This window comes from Sipha flava, unplaced genomic scaffold (genome assembly GCF_003268045.1).
Source record: "Sipha flava isolate LNK unplaced genomic scaffold, YSA_version1 277_pilon_pilon, whole genome shotgun sequence".
Lineage (NCBI taxonomy): Eukaryota > Metazoa > Arthropoda > Insecta > Hemiptera > Aphididae > Sipha > Sipha flava.
Window position 1 is genome coordinate 859,397 of NW_020272943.1, and position 19,696 is coordinate 879,092.

The 19,696-nt window shown below is 27.6% G+C and overlaps 1 protein-coding gene across 3 annotated transcripts; it reads left to right on the forward strand.

Annotated features, from left to right (window-relative positions):
* The first annotated feature begins 328 nt into the window (after positions 1–328).
* On the forward strand, positions 329–17,778 carry LOC112685447 (acetyl-coenzyme A transporter 1-like). 3 transcript variants are annotated; one of them, XM_025557342.1, is made up of 10 exons: positions 329–431; positions 9,054–9,412; positions 10,034–10,160; positions 10,318–10,474; positions 11,149–11,303; positions 11,975–12,165; positions 12,514–12,701; positions 14,044–14,167; positions 15,816–16,031; positions 17,372–17,778. In XM_025557342.1, the coding sequence occupies exons 2-10, from the start codon at positions 9,188–9,190 to the stop codon at positions 17,624–17,626; spliced, it is 1,638 nt and encodes a 545-aa protein (XP_025413127.1). In that variant the 5' UTR covers positions 329–431; positions 9,054–9,187; the 3' UTR covers positions 17,627–17,778. The 3 variants fall into 3 exon arrangements, with proteins under 3 accessions (XP_025413127.1, XP_025413126.1, XP_025413128.1); XM_025557341.1 differs by lacking the exon at positions 329–431 and adding an exon at positions 3,528–3,782; XM_025557343.1 differs by lacking the exon at positions 329–431 and adding an exon at positions 3,528–3,782 and having other exon boundaries at positions 9,063–9,412.
* Positions 17,779–19,696: the final 1,918 nt, after the last annotated feature.

The following is a 19,696-nucleotide window of genomic DNA, read 5'->3' on the forward strand; positions in this document are numbered from 1 at the left end:
ACGGCTGCAATAATACAACGGTAATTTTAATGATAAAGAGATCATACAGTATTCTAAATAATATTTCATAATCGAATCGTTAAATTCTTATTTAATGATTATTGTCACGACGGCGACCGTCGCGTAGTCTGTCATTATTCGCAGCGTGTAGTGTTGTTTTTTTCTTTTGGTGAACGTTTCTTACTATTTTCTAAGTATTTTTGTACTATTTTCTAACATGAAAAAAAAATTAATGAGAATTAACAGTTTACTAATAAACAAAAATGCAAATGCTGTATTTTTAAATTAAGTAAAATACAGTGAATTAATTTTAAAAGTGAATAATATGAAAACTAAAATCACAAAAAATACTACAAATGATTGCAAATTAATTAAAAAATATGATGTAAATATATCAGGAATTGAAAATTTAGTAGTTCCAGTATCTGAAGGTAAATTAATTAAGTTTTATGTTTACTACGAACAATTGTTTCAACTTCATAATTAAACACTTATATCTGTGAGACATGGAAGTAAAAACCGTATAGAGTATAAATTGAACTTGAAATATAAAAATTTAATAAGGGAGATTATAATAATATTTTTAAATTTATGTGACCACTGTCAAAAAAAAAGGCAGTACTATAAAAATAGGTTTAATTGCAAACCTATAGTTTCATCAGAATTGAACTTTCGCTGTCAAGTTGATTTAATAGACTTGCAAACCCAGCCTGATGGCGATTACAATTTTATAATGATCTATCAAAATCGCCATACACAGTTCGTAATTCTTAGAACGTTAATTCATAAACGGGCTGAAGATGTAGCCTACTTGTTAATTGATATTTTTACAACATTTGGAGCCCCGGTAATTTAACAAAGTGATGACGGAATGGAACCGCCAGTAAAGTTATTATTGAGTTGTGTAGTATATGGGAAGAACTTAAGAGAATTTCTATACGAAGCTATGTTCGGATAACATGCTAAAGTTGGCTTAAAATCAACCCAAATTTCAATCAATTTAATTTCTAATTAATTACTTAATTTTCTATGATAGGTGTACTTGCAATACATTGTGTAAGACCGACCGGTGAAAATGTAAAAGATTGATCAATTTTGCTACTCAAAGTGCCATAATAGTGGAACATATAGTAATAAACAGTTTTATTTTAAATATTTTTATTTTTCAGTAATAATTAATTAAAATAAAATCACCAAAATAATTGTAATTTAATAATAAATAAATAAAATATTAAAGGTGTTCAAGTGAACGATATTATCTGTAAGATATTTTATTTAATTTTTTATAATATATTCAATATTTAATCTACAGTGCCCAAATTTAATTGGACACTGTATACAATGCCTGGGCAACGTTAACTTATTCCAACTTTGCCCTTGGATATAGGGCATTGTGTACAATACCCGACTTTCTGCATTGCCCTTAACATATGTTAATGCGTCACTAAAGGGTATCGAGGGGTATCTATGCTACCCCAAACATTTTTGTGGTGTAGCAAGAGTATCTTATTGCTACCCCAAAAAAAGTCATAGATTTTAAAAATATACTCAATGTTTATTATTCGTGTAAGTACATAGACTATATTATTGTGATTGTATCCAAAATAATTATATTTTCTGGTAAGTCCAATACGGACGATAAGGCAGTGTATACACTATACGTCATACCGAAATTTACGTAGAAGAGGTTAGCTATTTATCATATTAAAGTTATAAAAAATTATTTTTTTAATTTTTAAAAATAAATTTTGCTACCACAAAATGTGGAATCTAGTGACGCCCATATACGATTCCGCAAGATTTAAATTTCAGTGTTCTTGTAACATTCATTTATAAATGCTTGACGATATCAGATGTACGGATACACAAGCTTTTTGATTTATATAGATACTAGTGGCTGATACATGGTGGTAACAATAATTAAAAAAAAAAAAATGTTTATTTTATTTTAAATGATATTGAAACATATTTTAACGGAAGAAAATAAACATAAAATTGAACAGAATCACAATAAAATAATAATTTAAAAATATTAATTTAAAAATGTTCAAAAAAAAAATTGGTTTTTAAAAAAAAGTCAATTATTTATAATTAGTCATATGGTTTAGCCATGGTATATATGGCCAGTTATTGATAACTATTTGAATAAAATAGCTTTACTTTTAGAATATGTATTATGCCCTAACTATAGTTGAAATGTGCTCTGTCTTGTTCAATTTCATCTTCTTTACTCCATTAAATTATGAAATTCCTGAAATCATACGGAATTATCGGAATCTTTTATATTTATTAATAATGGTTATAAAAATCTACACGGTTTCGCAAAATTTGCGAAATTATCATCTAGCCGCGATTATGATTTTCATGAACAACACAAATATTTATAATACCCTGAAATCTTTACATTTGAACACCATTAATATAAAATGAGACTAAAAGATACTCCGGACTTCGGATAGTGTTATCTGATTAACCTTCAAATGACTCGATAATAATGATTACTAATAATGGTTATTTCAATTAAAGAAAACAAAATTAATGTTTAATTATTAATTATAATAATTTGTTATGATAGAAAAACCATTTAAATAGTGAAATAGTTGTGCGAAACGTTATTGATTCAGAGTGTTATGTAATGTTAGTCATAATTTATTGTTTGAATTTTAATATATCAATGACGAATCATATCTATCAACGCATGTGCAGATGTCAAATATCTTCAATATTAAAAACAAAAAAACTGATCGTATTTAAAATATTATTGGTGTTCTGTGTTTATTTGGATTTATCCGGCTGGTTATAAATGTTGAACCTCAAAGTATACATTTTTTTTTTAATATTTTTACTGAAAAAATGTATTCCGCCAAAAGGCGATAACATTTAAAGCGTCATTATGATTTGTGCTTCATTGTGTAAACGTGTAAATAACAACCAAAAAAAATTTTTATAGTTATACCAAAAAATTAATCAGTAGTAATAAACAATTAGATATGTGTAATAATCAATGGATTTTCAATTTTTAAGAGCACGTTATTTTAAAAAAAATTAGACAGTTTATTTATGTTTTGCTTGTTTAAAGTGAATTTTATTTCGATTGAAATCAATGTCATATTGTTGATTAGAAATCAGTATATACAATGTAATTATATTAACTTAAGTTCAAAATAATTTTTTCAGATGTAGATGAATAATTACAAAATAATATTCGTATCATTATTAAGACTTCCATAAAAGTACAATCAAAATAGTATATCGATTTGTATAATTTCAACATAACGAAATTCATAATTTTAATAATAAACTTAATATTGAATTCTGAAGAGCAATAATATAAAATATCAATTATAGTAATAGTTCGATATAATGTCTTTATTTAATAATTGACTGACCTATTAACATTATAATATTGGATATTAATTAAATTTTACAAGACGTGATTGGTAATTTTGTAGATAAAATAATAATTAAACATCAAACAATTTAAAATGCAAACCTAATAATCTGTCATTGTTTTTCAGTTGACAATAAAACCAGTTTTCGTACTCCACCACAAGAATGCTCTTTAAGTTTATAACATTGAACAGTTTTATTTTTTTATCCTTAACTTCTTAACATAATATATTAATTCCGAGTATTAAATGTTAATTTTTCATACTTAAACTTACACTGATTCTCAAAACTTTTTAATGAGCAAACTATAATTTGTTTTAAGGACAATATCATACTACAGACTTTTACTTTTGATAAGCACTGAAAGATACAATTTATAGATGGTCCTCCAGGTAAATGTTTAATTTAAAGAAAACTATTTCAACAAAATAACAATATATATTCATACTTTATCAAATATATAAACACTAAATAACAAAAATTACTTTGCAAAGTTATAAATCAAAGCTTTTTTTCAAGATTATAATATGTACATTGTGCATATTATACTATTTCAATATTTAATGAGACTTTATCATTTAAATTATACGTTGCAATCTCACGATATCTTGGATTAAAATACATTTTCGTTGAATACAAATTTTTCTTGGGAATTATAATAATAGCACTTAAAATCGGATGACTTACGTTAATTTTATTCTTTATTTAAATGTATTGTTCTTAGGGATAAAATACTTAAGAAAGCTTTTACGTGTCAAGTAGTCTACTTAATATTGCATGCTCAGTATACAGAAGCTATTCGTTAATGATAATTCTCAACAAAAAATATAGAACTTTCGACGGATCTCAGTTTTTTCAATATTTACAAACAGTTCAAAACTACGAATCTTAAATATATATGTAATATTATTAGAAAAATGTATACGTATAAAATATTTACCCTAGTGTCTTTAATTTTCATATAATTTAAAATCTTCTGTCAAGTAGAAACTTATACAGTATACATATGACAATGTATGTTTATCCAATTCCAATTTATATAATTGTCCATTTGGATCACAAAAATTAATTATTCCAAAATTTTATGAAATAATACATTTCACGTTTCAAAATAATTCTGAAATTGTTATCTTAATATTTTTTCCATATGCATCTACAAAAAAGTTGAACATAATACGCTAAAAAGTGTTCTAAAATGTACCATATTTTCCAAAATAATTTTTGGTTTCTTGAAATAGAATGAATTTTGAAGGGAAAAACTATAAGAAAAAAAAGGATTTTGATGTTTTATCTATTTACCAAAGTAAATTTTTGTTAGACTATTAATCATGACCACATTCATCCCAAACTTGGCAAATGGATTGTTCACATACTTAGCTCATGTAGTAACCGGCCAAAAACTTATTCATGCGTTTCGTCCACAGATCAGTTTTCTGTCTAAAACGAAAACTCAAGCTCGTAAACATTTCTACTATTTTAATAGCTGTATGTTCCTACCGTAAGACGTATAAATAGTGATTTGTAGTATAGTCAATCGTTCAACTGTCGAAGACAGTTGTATAAGTGAATTTTAATACTCCAAAAAAAAACATTTTCAAGCTATTCAGAAAGACCCGATACCAACACGTTTTACCACAAAATACGTTCAATATTTAGTGTGAATTGGGCGTCTTATTCCGATGAAGTCGTTTTATTTAATTGCGCCAAAAAATTTACGAATTTTTAGCTCACAAAGTGGTAAGTGTAGTCCAGAAATATATATAAATTTAAATTAAATTTTTTATTTCATACATGTAAGTAATTATAGAAACAATTATCAACCGGATATTGTGATTTTTTTTTATATCAATTTTCTTTCGATCTAACTATAAATTAATATTTTTTTCACTATTTATGTTTTTGTGTTATTTTATTAAATTTATTATGACGTATAACATAATTTTTATTGTATTTCTCCTAATTTATATAAAAAAGCAGTTCATGATATGCATTTAAAAATATTTTTATTGTTCGTATTTTAAAAAAATAATCAGTTTCCATAGATATATGATAAAATGTCTTATCATATAAATATATGGTATATTTTTGTAGAAGAACTATTATTTTTTTTTTATTATTTACTTTAATCCATAATTAAATCATTATTGTCAAATCATTGATAACATAATCATCCAAGATTCTAAATTATAATTATATTGATTTTAAATTATTTTATTTTTTCATGGAATTACAACAATTACATTTTTAATTTTAATCTAAATATTAATATGTTAAATGTATTTTCTATTCGTGAACTAAATAAATTCTAAGTGGTATGATAACATGATAAATTATCGATATAACAATTTTATTATTAATCCTAACTCATACTTTTAAATATTCAATAAACTAAAATAAGGTTAAAAGACATAATCCGATTTTTCATATTGTAATGATAATGAGAGTAACTCAAACTACATTTAACTATGAAAAAATAAGAATAGACTAAGTTAAACCATTAAAATATATTATAATTATTTTTTTTATCGATATTCTTTCTAACTCACCAGTGGGGGTAGGAGTGGACAGTGTATCGAGAGATCCAGAGGGTTAATCAAGTGGATTATCAAATTTCAAACAATTAATATTTTTAGTTATTAGTGCTAAATTCATATTTTTTGTACTTTTTGTACAATAATATTTCATACAAATACACTTATAAAAACAGAAAAATTATAATTAAATATCTGGTTAATTTGTATTAATATGTCATTATCGAAAGCCAGAGAGACGATTACGTCTTTGCCTCCCTGGCCAGTGTACCCCTGAACAAGGGTCATTAATAACAGTATCTTAATTAATATTTACATATTGTATTATTATTATTATTATTATTGTGTAAAATAGTTAAACAAATTAAATTAGACTATATATGTTTATATATATAATCATATATAATAATACATATTTTCTCATAAAATACATTTCCTCAACAATCAAATATTTGATTACATAGAAATTTTGACCAACGAAAAATCAACATATTATTCGTTCAATATTCGAAAAATATAATTACATAAATCAAATAACAATATGTCCTCTTTTAAGAGGTATATCATAACAAATTATTCAAGATATTCGGCATACATTGTGAAGTTTTCACGGACAAAAAGTTCTGAATACTAAATATTAACAATATGTGGAATGAATAAATCATTTTTCAAAACAAAATTTCTGTATTCTTAAGAACATCAATGTATAGCAACATAAAATAAATAAGAAAATAGATTAAATCTGATAAAATAATACCGATTTATAATTATAAATTTATATGATGTATATCTTTATAATTAAAAAATATAAATACTAGTTCTGAAAATTCTTCGTAAAGTATCAAACATTTACTTCATAATTTCAAGATTTTTAAAATTATTTAAGTAAATATAATTATTTTCTTTATAAATGTTTTATTGAAAATAATATATAATTCTGTAAATAATTACTGCATAAATAACAAAAATTAACTAACAAAATGATTTAAATTTTTTTTTTTTTATAAATTGTGGAGCTAAACATTTTAAATTTAACTACTCTTAATTATATTATTACATTACATTACAGTCAACAATATGTTTATAAGATTTCAATTCGACTATTAAAAATGTTCGTTCAAGTAATGTAGTGGTTTTTTATTTCAGATTTATTTTATAAAAATGCTTTTTTATTTTATTTTCATTTAATAATTGTTTATAATAATTTATTTTCTTACTTAAAATCTATAGTAATTAACTTATATACTGTTTTAATCTCTGTTACTATTTTTTGTATAATATTATTTATTGTAAAAATGGTAAACAATTTTCTAATTTCAAACTTTTTGCAAATTTAACTTTAATGTACATTTTTTATTATTAATATCAAATATTTTATTCTGTAAATACAGAAGAGCGCTAAAAATAGAATTATGTTATTTATCATGTGTTATCTCATTTCAATTTTTCTAGTTGATTATAAGCTTTTAACTTAATCTTTGTTATGATGTGTTGATAACAAATTAAATATTTAAATTTCATTTATATGTTTATTATTTAACTAATACTGCAGTTAAAATGTAATAACATTTCATTATGATATATATATTCTTACATATTTTAAATAAAAAAAATTAAATAAAAAAATAAATAAACCTATACTGTACAATTGAAAACAACAATAAGTTAAAAAAAAAATGACACCTTAAAATTTGACCAATATTAATTAACATATTAACTTTTTTAAATATCAGTCAACGATCGAGTTTTCAATATTATGCAGTTTATTTTGTAAATAGTTTTAAGTCTTATTTAAACTATACTTCATATTTATTCCTGTTTTTGGAACTATATTTAGTCCGTTCAATTCACTCGCATTTGTTTCTTTGAGAAACAAACTAATAAACTGATACAGAGAAATAATATTAATTTCAAGATTGTTAGCATTAAATATATTCTAAACAATGAAAAGCCTAGATTATATTACAATACGAAAGTTTTGATGAATGGGAGATTTCATGATTAACGATCAAATATATTTTGATAATACAGATATTATCTTTTACGGTAATAGATCTGTTTTCAACCGTTTCATTGTGATGAAAAAATCCAGAAATGTATTGATCTTACAATGAAATCAGTTTTTATAGGTCGCTTTTCGTTTTACACTCGATGTTCTAAAAAATCATTGTTATTACTTTTTAGATTGGCAATCACATTCAGTTAAACATTTGTAAAAGTAATATTTCAAATGTCACCGTAGTTTATAAACTCTCCTGGAAAAAAAAAACCAAATTACAAGATCATATAATATTTAATTTATTTTACATTTTTTCCGGTAAAATTTAAAAATCCCAACGTAACTTCATAGTATTTACAGTACGATATAATATTAACCGATGTTGAAACTTTCAAAGGCGACGACGATCGAGTGTTTTGTTTGATGATTTAGCTCCATGCAAGGTCGCATATTATATTTGTACCATTCGATGCACACCTGTATTATGAGCGTATACGCCTTATGATTTGTTCGAACAAGTTATGCATCAATAATTACGTATAAATGGATAATAACGTACGAGCTTTTATCGTGTGCTCTCGAGTTTGGTGCAGCGTGGACACCGAATGTCGAATCTTACTATTACCGTAAATTATAATATATTATTCGTATAAATATATCGGTGTACACAATGGTAGTTAGCAACTATTATTGTCAAAAACGATTATTCAATATCGTATATGTCATCGTGAAATCTCGTAAATAAAAAAGTCAACGTAGACGATTGTAATATAAGTCGTTCGATCTTGAACTTTAATCGTGAAAATGAACATTGCTAGAACTATAATAACATATACTGTTACGTGCCGATAATTAAACGATGTCGAGTTAAAAAAATGTATCAATCGTTACAACAACGATATTATAATAATATTATTACGACTATATTATAGTCGTAAATACTTTGCACTTGTATAATGTTAAAGTTAAAGGTATATGTGGTATATCCCCTTTGCTAAATTCATCTATACCGCAACACTGGGGGGGAGGGGATAAAAATAATTACCGTTCGTCTTTAATTACAGTTGGTTTCAAGACACCAAATCGCTTAGCAGTTAGAAAATATATTATTGTTACATAATCGCTCACTGCAGTTGTTTTAGATGACGAAATCTCCAGGCAAACACTTGAGAACGATTGACGACAACGTGTCGGAGGACCGTGCACGGCAGTGTAGTACGTGGTTGGCGGTTGCGAACACGGACGGTTCACCGAATCTGTGGAAGCTATGAAGGGCGAAAAAGAGATGGAGGTCACCGGCGTGGATGACAAAGGACGACCAAACCGTAACGTTGAGAACCCAGAACGAACCAGAGTCAAGCCCAACCTTAAGGGAGACATGCTAAACGTGGCTTTACTTGTACTTCTGTACACATTACAGGGTATACCGATTGGGATTTCTTCAGCCATAAGGACTTACGTGCAAAACAAAAAGGTCTCGTATGGCCAACAGGTACAATTCAAATTTTCATACATCTAAAATGGGAACAACCGACACATTTAAATTCCTAAGATTCTATGTATGATTTTCATCAATCCCCAATGCGAAACTATATATAAGGCCGGCTTTAGATACGATCGACGCATGCGACGGCGACACAAGTTATAACTATTTGATTACAATTTAAATATTATTATTTATTATTCTATCGACATGCAAGGATAGGTTGCTCTTTTTGGTCCAATTACAGTTTTATAAACTATCATTACCATTTGGTATATTATTACAAGTATTATTATATTTGTTCTCTGAATGATTTACAAATATGTGATAAATATCCACGTTAGAAAAATTATTTTGAACATTTATGATTATGAACGAGGTTTAGGTTATAATACATATAATGAGTCCCCTCTAGTTATTAAAATTCTGCCTGTTTGAGTTATATGATTAAATCGTTTAAGATGGGGGATTGGCAAAATAATTCTTGGACTGAGCGCTGAAAAAGCTAAAGACGGCCCTGACTATATAAAGTCGGTCTTGTGCCGCACTAAGTCCCTGTTAACGACCGACAAACGCGCGCGCGTACGTATATCCGTCAGATTTCTTAAGTTTTCGATTTTTCCAAAACAGGCGAAGTTCAGTATGGTCGATCTACCGTACAGTTTAAAGCTGCTGTTGGCTCCATTGATAGATACATTGTATTCACGCCAATTTGGGAAACGGAAGACCTGGCTGGTTCCCATACAGTGTTGCCTAGGTGCGTACCATACCGGTTGAATTTTTATTTTTTCTAGGCATCAGTTACGATGCTAGGGAGCTTTGAAAAAAAAAATGATAATAATAATAATAGAAAAATAATCAATTAATTAATTATTTAATAATGTTTAAATACGTTGCTAATTTTTCGTGCACAGGACTGGCATTGATTTTCGTCGGGTCGAATATCAACGAATGGTTACTGGATAATAATGTGGAAATGACTACACTGACATGCGTTTTTTTTTGCGTGAACGTGTTGGCTTCCACTCAAGACATCATCATCGATGGATGGTCACTCACCCTGTTAAGAAGGTAACGATGTCACATGATTAAGATGCCATATGACAACATATTTTAGCATGATACACGCAGAGCCGTTTTAGAGTATGGGAAGCCATTCGGCCTAATATATATCGGGAGCCTTTAAATAAATAAATTATGATACAAATATTTTTTAACCCAATGATTATTATTATAAGCTATTAATAAACTTAATAACTTTATCAGTAAAAAGTCAATTCTTACTTGAATTTATTGCTTAAAACTTTATTGTTTATTATAATTTTAAAACAAACTGTCATACTACGAATATCTCAAATTATCTCAATCACATACAGTTCATTTTTATATTAAAAATGTTTAATAATTTATTTAAATATCCACATCCAACCCACGTCACATGTGGCTGAAGACATAATTTTTAATTTTCATTAATAAAATTCCATTATTTTTAAAAAATTATAAACTGATGATAGTATGTAAATATAATGTAATTTTTATAAATTTGGGCCCCTTCAAATTCTGAGGTCAGGATACATGATTTCCTAACCCTGATTCGTATTCGTAATAACATAATATTAATAGAATAAAATTACGCCACGTGCGTTGTCTCAAAACACTAAATAGCATAGTTTCAATAACTCAAAATGAATAAATTATGATAAAATTATTCTATTAATTTTTTTTATTTTGCATGACGTTCGTAGAGAAAATGTGCCATACGCCTCAACTTGTAATACGTCCGGTCAAACATTGGGTATAGCTTTGGGATACATGTTTTTTATACTGTTCGAGTCCGAGGAATTTTGTAATAAATGGCTGCGTTTTACCGATCAAAAAGGCGGTATCATCACGATGAAAGGTAAAATGTTAATCAGCACCGTGAACTCATGCACACACTAGATAATTATGTCAATTAATTTATGTTTTGTTAATACTCGAGAAAACTCTGGATTATCCGCAGAGTTGAGCAATTTCGAATTAGCGAAATTCATAGATAATTTGAAACGAAACATAAAAGGTTGATAAACCACACGAAAATGTTTTTAACATATTTTTTGACATTAAACAATTACATTATTATTATTATTATAATTATTATTATTACTACAATTATTATTATTTAAATGATCACCGTCTTACATAAAATATGTTTTTGGATTCGTTTTTTTCGTGTAGAAATTAGTTTAATGTAGATTAGTATTTATTAACATAATCCGGTTCTACAGATGACCGCGGATAAACTGCAAAACGAGTGATCCGCTCTCAGATAATCGATAGTGTATTGTATTTGCTTTAAATAAACCCGGTGTTTTACAATTATTGGGAACATATAAATCTTATTTTATTCACATGTGAAAAACGCATGTGGCACTACAGGAGGAACGGTAGTCTGGCTATTTGGATACTTTATAAAAACACACCCAAAGATCACAACATTATTTTATATTAATACAGTGACATTTGGGCAGTACAGATACATTTAAAGGTTAATTATAGTATTATGACACTTATTATCATATTTGCTTATAGGATATTTATACTTTTGGGGAATAATATTCTGTGTGGTCGCCGTGCTGATCACAATATTCAAAAAAGAGAAACTGGATCCGTCCGATACATTTGTCGGCAAAACGAAAATCTGTGATACATATCAACTGCTCTGGAAGATCTTACATCTTCCAACTATACAGAAATTCACCATAGTCATGCTGACATATGAAGTAATAACCGCTTTATTATTTCGCTCAAATTTATGTACATGTTTACGTTTTATTCTTAATTTAAAATTATAAATATAAGTGAATAGATTGTAACAGTAATGTAACAGTAAAATCTTAAAAAAAAAAAAAATGTAAAAAAAAGATCTATCGCCTTTATCGGCATTGCAAATTTTCTTTTACATTATCCGGCTTTTAACCATTTACAAATAAATACATATGTAAGTATAATACGTACATATATTATTTTTGAGTGATTTATTTTTAACTATGACTTAAGCTTTATTTATGACTACGTTTTATAAAATAAAATATTTAACATTTGATATTATTATCGTTTTATTATTTTAGGTAGCATTTTCGTCCTTGGGAACATATGTGTCGAACCCAAAATTTATGGAATATGGCGTGGAAAAAGAGGGAATAGTTGTTGTTGACATGACATTGATTCCAATAAAAATAATCACGCCCCTCATTATCGCTAGATTCACGACTGGGCCGAGACCGTTGGAAATATTTTATAAGACTGTACCATATCGGTAATTTTTCAAACTTTTTTTTTCTTTCTAATTTTTAATCTTTCTAATCTAAGTTCTCTCGATTTGTGGTATTACAGCTCAGTGGTTATAATATTATTACGCAATAGTTTCATTATGTTGTGAATTAAATTAGGAAACAGCCTTTGATGATTCAATTACAACGAAGAGGGCGATGACGTTATTGACTTGATAATTAAATTACTCGATTTTAACTTGATCATGAAATGTTTCCGAGTAAAATTGTTTCCGTTCAAAAGTTAAGATGTTAAACTATATGAAAACATATATTATTTATACTAGAATATTTTCTTTTAAATTTCAAACTGAAATTATGTTTATCAACTTTGGTAGAAATCATAACAACTTCCCATTTACGGTTCAATTTTTATATATTTACCCGTGGACACTCAAATAACCCCGTGCAAAATAAGCGTATACAATAAGAATTTATAGTTTTATATTTTGGGAGAAAGGGATTAGTTTATTTTGATTATTAGTAATTTAAACAAATTATGCAAAATAAATTGAATATTTATCACCTTCAATCGAGAATCAATTTCTGTACTTCTTCTAGGTGTTAAACTACTCCGTGATATCGTTGAATTTGTTGCTTCTAAAAAAATATTTAGTTACCTAACGCTTTACTTCGATTTATGTTATCGATCAAATCAATATTCAAATAGGCTATAACAGCGACTACTACCACTAATACCATAGCTTATTCGACAAATATGAGTAGACTAAGAGTATATTATTAGCGATCAAAAAATAAATAATTTTAAACAATAAAAAATAATATTTAAACTTGTTACGTTTTGACGAAATAAGTACGAGGAACAGTTGGTCAGCATTTTCAACCATTTCAAGTAGACAAATCAGGTTCATGTTCGTGAATTATTTAGATTATATATATATATATATATAGTCACATTATTTAGAAATTTGTTTATTCTGACTAGGTCAGGTAAACAGAATTAGTACAGTATAGTACGCAAGCACAGCGTGTGTCTGCTCTAATTTTCAATGATTCAAGTTCAATCTTAATTTAATACCTACCGCGGAGTTATCAGGAACTAGGCACATCATACATGAAAACTATTGATACTACAACTACCGTCAATACCATAAAATATGTACGCAATATGTTATATACAGGTTATACAAATCGTATGGTTTTGAGCGAGTTCTAATATCCACAAAGGTGTGTACGGGATATATAACTGGTGGCCGTATAATAGCGTTTTTCTCCGCGCACTTGTGCGAAATCAATACATACTAAATGTACATCAATAATTATTCTGTAGCGTATATGCATGTGCCTAATTATTTACTGTCTTATTAGGTTGATTATGGGTATTATGTCTGCCGTACTCGTTTACTACACCCATAGTTTTATCAACGACAAGAGCAATAACGGATACCTAAACTTTTTCCTAATTTATGAATTACACCGCGTTTTGAGACTGGTAAGAATCAATAATATTTTCGCGAACGTATAGTGTCACAACCGTAAGAGCACAATACAAATACAACCTGCAACATATGTTAAATCGTTACAATTCATGATCGACGATTAATTTTTTTTCACCTTCAGAAGCCTGATTAATTGTAATATGTAAATCAATTGTTTGCGATAAATAATCGGTATTATTCAATATTTGTATTTTTATATGCTAATTAGATTTCACGTGTATTGTTTGAACGAGTTCCGCATCAAAAGTATTTAGAACATCTTATTTAATCAATTCAGTTATGTTGAAAATTCTAACTAAAAACAAGTACTATTTTTTCAAACCTGTGTAAACATTATGTTTTATAACAAATGTGTTATACACACACGTAGTTATATTCATATAAGCCAAACTTAAAACTTAGAAATTAAAAAGGAATCATTGATATTCTGACTTCATTAGTTGTAATGTTTGAAATCATAAATAATAATGTAATTCGATTTAATAAGATCTAGATCTAAAAATATGAACGTCATGAGTAATTATTTTCGTACTCACAGGTGGATTACTTTCAAATCTTCTCCAATTGAACCACTGGCTTTGTATCAGAACGAAAAACCTATTCGTAATAAATATAACCTCGACTGTAGTATTACTTCAATGGAATAAAACGTTCTCAATTATATCACATAGGCGTATAAGATATTGTCTTCTCGATTGAATTGGCATTGCTCTAATAATATCGTACAAAAATTCGACTGTATAATACACATATTTCTTGAAAATAAGGGTGTTTTAAGAGTTTGAATTGCAATCGGTGTTTTGAGAATTGGTCCTATCAGAGAAGAATACACAGTCACCGGTCAGGCAATAAATATCGATACTCGAAATTAACTAAATCAGCTACCACGTTTTTACGATATACTCCTTATCCGTTGGTGATGATATTTTTTTTTCTTTGGATTTTTAAACGTTAGTTTATGACACTTTATACTTCCTCTGTGCTCGGCCCTTTATCCGTTAGTTACGATTTTTAATACTAATATTATATTAAATAAAATACATACTTAACCAGTATTGAATAATTTAAGCTAAAATATGAATACTTTGCTAATAAATTTACATATTACATTTGTTTAGGTTTCTGTAGCACATAAGCGTAAGCATCAAACAACTAAATTCTCTATGGCAGCGTTTCCCAAACTGTGATCCGCGAACCCCTAGAGGTCTGTACGTATACTAGAGGGGGTCCGCGAACGTAAATTAAAAATCCACAAAGTACTTATCTGTACAAACGAAAATACTAATGTAATATTCGTATTATATAGGAAATATATTGTCGAAATAATTATCGTTGAAAAGCAATTAAGATTAGAGGCTGACCGTTGGTATATCGCTATTTATCATAAAAATATCAGCATTTAGTTCAGAAATTAAAGCAATCAATTTACTATTATTATGTATTAATGTTTTTAATTTTCATTTGTATTAAGGGGTCCACGATCATTTTTATTATCTCTAAGGGGTCCGGCAGAGAAAAAGTTCGGGAAACGCTGCTTGCTTTATGGAATAGTTTATCATTCAAAAATACGTATAAAACTGGAAATGTGGCACGCTCGCAGTTGGACTTCTTCTCCCTAACTTGTTACTTTTCGCGTTGCAGATGCTGTCGGTATTCATTTACCTGGGCGTGCAAGCATTCTTTTTACGGATCAGCGACCCTCGGATTGGTGGCACGTACATGGCACTTCTTAACACCGTGTGGTACCTCGGAGTGGCTATGGCCAGAACCATAGCGCTTGGCATGCTCAACGTGTTGACGATTAAACGGTGTTCGACTGATGAATCGAACTTGTGTTGGACCAAGGCAGCGGTAGAGGTATAATGTACCACAATCATTGTAATAAAAGGGCTTCCGGTAAAACGGGAAGATTTTAAATAACTCTCACAGAAGTAAAAATAAATAAAGTATTTAATTCCATAATTTTATTATTGAAAGCCGACTGTACATTATTTATGCCATTAGTCAAAAGGTTAAAATAAATCATAATTGAAAATAAATGTCCGTAAGATGATGTCCATTTATACCAATTAATTTCTGAAATGAAATAAACGCTAACATTGGACCTGGCTTTTTCCAAAATCTACCAAATAAAATAAAAAATCTAAATTGTACGGATGTTAAAACTGATGGAAAATATAACTAATGAACCCAGTTTTGTTGACAATTTATTATTGTTGGACGAAGCTCTTTTCCGTTTTAGAAGAGTATACGTACAGATGAACAATGATTTTTAACCACTTTGGTTTCTTAGTGGCATACAGTTTAAATCTATTTCAATAAAATGAATTAATTTAAATAGATTTTTTTACTGCGTAAGTTACTTCAAATCATCCAATTTTTTTAGAAGGCTTTGTACTATACGCATAGTCGATATATACCCTTCGTATGAGTAATATTTGAATAGTAAAATTTCATATATCAAACACGTATTATATTGTTTGGCTGACAATGATGATTTAGACGATTTGTTATGTTCAACAAACAAAAAATAAAAAAAAAAAAAAAACTATTCCATGTAGGGGCTAAAATCATACTTCATACAGTCTTACTCTTCAGTTTTTGATCAATGTATCTGAGCAAATCATATTTTATCATTTTATCCCTATATTTTTCTGTTCTAATTTTAAAGACAATATTAACAGACAACTTTCAATGTTCGTGCAATTTAAATAAATATTTTGCGTAATATCAACAAAAATGTACCGGTACTTTTAAAACACAAAGCGAACAAAGTGAAGCGCTATTATTCGCTAAAAGAAAATCTGAATAGATTAATAAAATGATTTTACTACGAACAAGGTTGTCAGATGTACCTATATAGTATACAGCTAAATATAATAATATAATAATAGTGTAGGACCTACGCTATAGTTATTATAATATCTGCAGGTGACATTATCCACAAGATAATTTCAATATTATAAATTATTGAGAGATCTTGAGGTAAAATCTGTATTTCGATAAATATTATTAAATAATATAATATTATTATTAGGCCCAGGAAAACAATAATCCAATAATTGGTACTCGAAGGGGAATGGAAATGTTTTTCTATTTTGACTTTTATTTTATTTAATTTTAAAGTTATCGATTTGATTGTGTTTTTGTTTATTTTTTTTCTTTCCACTACTATAACTTGCGCGATGTTTTCACAGGATTGCGAGTTGCACAGTGGAGGAGATTGCATTACTGTAATAGACGGTTACTTTGTGGAAGTTTTCATCTGCACGATATCTGGAGTGATTTGGTACTTGACCTTGAGAAGAATTCTTAAAAACTTACAGTCCACGGAAACGGACGAGTGGCAAGTAAACAATGTTAGACTAGCCATTGCGGACAAAAATAACGGCAGTGATACTTGTTGCAAATTGCCTGATATAGTCGATTGTAATTCTCCAAAATCTAACTAAATATCTATCGGTTTTCGTTAGAAATTTTACTTTAATGTTTTTTAATTTTTTTTTTTTTTTTTTTTAATTACATTGAAGGTTAATAATTATCTTGTGGATTTATACAGACTAATTATACACTATTACAAATTGATGTTATAATACATTACGTAACTAATTTATGAAAATTACTTTAATAGATTTTCTAATATATTTTGTATAGTTATGTACTATGTATTAAAATGTATATGTACAAATGCTAGCGATGAGACTTGTTTATTTGATTTTTTTAGAAATAATTTAGTCCCTGATCGGGTATTACAGCACTTTTTTTCTTTTAATTATTGACAAATTAAGAGTTAATTTAGCTACAGCTAATAAGTACGCATGAAATAAGTAAAATAAGTAAAATAAGTAGATGCGCGTTATATAAATAAAATATTTACTCTGGAAGTATCTGTTACAAAAAAAACGAATTCTAAAGCTAAAAAGCAATGTCTAAGGACACTCAAAAAATATGCACATTCATTTATTAGTACATCTAATAATGTATTTATTAATTTTAACTTATGGGTTGAATAAATTATGTGTTTAATAACAGAAAGAATATTATTTTCACAAATTAATCGAATGCCACAAAATAAATATGCTAAAAATGCTCTGGTAAACCTTCAGTCTACGACCCAATATAAAACGTTTACATTTCCAGTGTCAAATATTTATCAAGAAAATACAGAGTGAATTCTGTATCGATCCGTTTGCAGGCTTTGAGCACGAGTCTTCTTTGTTCTCACTTCATTATTAATATTGAGTTATCGGTTACTTCATCCTTCAACATTCCATGTACTCAATCATTAATTATACATACCTACTTGCTTTAACCCTAAACACACTATTGAACTTCGACTTATGCAACATAATATGTTCAGTGGCACACACTAAAATAAATTGGGGTAACATATTGAATGGAAAAATACCGACCACCAACCAAGTCACTTTCAAAAACAGACCTTTGTCCCCACATCTCCATAAATAGAATTGTATAACTCAGTTTATAATTATAATTATAGTATTGATAACGTATTAAATAAGATAGGTATTATTATTATTTTTTTTTTATTTAATCTTCAACTCAATCAACTAAACATTAAAGTATTGTACATTAATTTAAATAAAAAATATATTCTCGACTAATTATAAAATATAAAATATAATAATATACAGTAAAAATGTTTACTAAAAATAAAATTTATGTAACAATAAATATAATTATTATTATTGTATGACTTAATAATTACTAGGGCTTGGATTTCAATGCAAAGTGCATATTTTTTTGGTTAATCATATACAATGCTCTCTAGGAACATAATTCGTTTCATTTAACGAGGGTTTCAAAACTACAAATTTTATTTTGCATTTTTTGTATATTTCGACGTTTTTTTTTATTTTTAGGGCATTTTTAGTATTATTGGGTCATTTTGATGGGTTTAATGTATATTTGTTCGATGTACTAAACAAATTTAGCCTATTCAAAATAAAATCAAAAGAAAAATTATTTTTTTGATACTTAAGTAGATTTATCGGGTTTTTCCATACACATTGTCAATCTTTCATCAATTTTCAATTTTTTGATTTATTTCATAAATTGTCAATCTATTTTTTGATTCAGTTTTTATCTTACCTTAATTTATTATTGACTATGGAACGTCACCAGTATTCAATCAAATAACAAATAATCAGCTAGTTCGTATTACCTCGCAGATGTTGCTCGTATACGTGTGTTTGTGATTTTAATGTATTAAATAGTGTGTTAAATAATGCCCATAATAAAAAAAATTATGTCATTTTTTTTATTTTTAAGGTAATTTTTGTGGTAAAATGCATTTTTAAGGACATTTTTGGCTATTTTTTAGAACATATTTGTATGGTTGTAAGTGCATTTAAATCCGAGCCCTAATAATTACATTTATATTTATGCACACTGGAACTCTCAGATATAAACTTTAACAAACAAATATAAATTAATGTAATAAAGCCTTTTCTAATATGCTGCCGTGTTATGCAAATGTCTTGAGGTGTCTGTGATGTTAC

Coding starts and splice junctions, on each gene's coding strand:
- LOC112685447 (XM_025557342.1), top strand. CDS start 9,188: ATGAAGGGCGAAAAAGAGATGGAGGTCACCGGCGTGGATGACAAAGGA. Junction 11,304..11,974: donor CGGTATCATCACGATGAAAG/GTAAAATGTTAA, acceptor ATTTGCTTATAG/GATATTTATACTTTTGGGGA. Junction 16,032..17,371: donor GGACCAAGGCAGCGGTAGAG/GTATAATGTACC, acceptor ATGTTTTCACAG/GATTGCGAGTTGCACAGTGG.